At 35.1% G+C, this 1,254-nt stretch overlaps 1 protein-coding gene across 1 annotated transcript; it reads right to left on the bottom strand.

Moving 5' to 3' along the window:
• Positions 1-110: 110 nt before the first annotated feature.
• Tsp_06695 (hypothetical protein) lies at positions 111-968 on the bottom strand. The gene is made up of 4 exons (XM_003380488.1): positions 952-968; positions 708-765; positions 225-425; positions 111-197 (listed from the first exon to the last, which is right to left on the bottom strand). Exons 1-4 carry the CDS (start codon positions 966-968, stop codon positions 111-113), a joined length of 363 nt encoding a protein of 120 aa, XP_003380536.1.
• Between the last annotated feature and the right edge of the window lie 286 nt (positions 969-1,254).

The raw sequence follows: 1,254 nt of genomic DNA, 5'->3' as shown, positions 1-1,254 counted from the left end.
GAAAACGCCTTTATGTCCATGTGAACAAGGGTTGCCAACGGAACAAGCTTCATCAGATGACAGAATCCATAGCTATTATAAACAAAAGCTACTCACTATTTTTTGCCATATCACATTCGAAACGCACTGACAGCAACAAGCACCAATACGTTGTCAGGATTTGTACGAACGCTGCTCGACTGACTCAGTGAAATCCGCTACAATTACAATCCATTCCTTCTTACTTTTATGATAAGTGAAACCACACTAGAACAACTGGGAAACGTCACTGCACAAAAACACTGTACGATCCAACTGCAATCAGGAGCAAATTCAATACTTACGGATGCTTGTGATGGCAAATTTAGAACGAAATGATGTGAACATGACTTATCACGATGACCAGAAGAAAAAGAACACCATAAAAACTCAGCTGATGACGTAATCTGTAATTATAGATTTTACCAAATTCTACATATATCTGATACGCCTATGGTCTCACTATCTAATTAAATAAAGCCAATACTTACTGTTTTTTGTCATACGTTTTTTGAACGCTATGTCAGCATCTTCAACAACCACTGTTCAACAACTTTTACCTGTCTTTACTGATAATAGATTGCATCTGGGCATTTTCAAAACGTAGCAAGGCAAATGTAATTTTCAATTCTTAAAAGAATTGAATCAAGAGCACCTAATCCATGATATCATATACATGATAATTTAACATTAGTGCTGCAGTTAGAATGAAAGCAATGTGGCGCTAATGGCACTGCAACTTTCAACCTAAATTTAACAGAAAAATTCAAGTAAAAAGCAAGGCATATTCATCATGATGCATAGTTACCATATTCAGTTAGTTTTTAGAATTTGGTTGTTTCATATTCATTGATATGAAAATAAAGCAATGCAAATTCTAAAAGTGAATTATATTAATGCCATCATCTATAAATAAAAAACAGAAATAGATACTTCTTCGTCTTCAGCATCTGATGTATCTAAAAGATAGCAATAATAACACTAGAAAGACAACCCGCCAGTTTCATTCCCCCTGTATGTAAAGTAACATGCATAGCATACCACCACCCAAATATCAATCCAACTTACCAGTTAATCATGGATGGTGTTGAAGAAACGGAATTATAGTTGACACCGTGCTCAGAATGATAGCATGCATGAACTGCATAACCTATTAAAATCAATGTGCCTGGGTCAATTGATAGTAATTATAGCCAATGACTATTACTTTGCCTTCCGAAAAGCAACCCTAATTTT

This window comes from Trichinella spiralis, assembly GCF_000181795.1.
Source record: "Trichinella spiralis strain ISS 195 chromosome Unknown Scfld2, whole genome shotgun sequence".
Taxonomy (NCBI): domain Eukaryota; kingdom Metazoa; phylum Nematoda; class Enoplea; order Trichinellida; family Trichinellidae; genus Trichinella; species Trichinella spiralis.
The sequence above is the reverse complement of the archived record's forward strand: the minus strand, read 5'-3'. Positions and strand labels throughout refer to the sequence as shown.

Excerpts from the sequence above, each read along its gene's own strand:
- Tsp_06695 (XM_003380488.1), bottom strand. Across the intron at positions 426-707 it reads ATTCTAACTGCAGCACTAAT|ATTACGTCATCAGCTGAGTT; the intron begins GTTAAATTATCA and ends CTATAATTACAG. Across the intron at positions 198-224 it reads TGGTTTCACTTATCATAAAA|CGGATTTCACTGAGTCAGTC; the intron begins GTAAGAAGGAAT and ends TTGTAATTGTAG.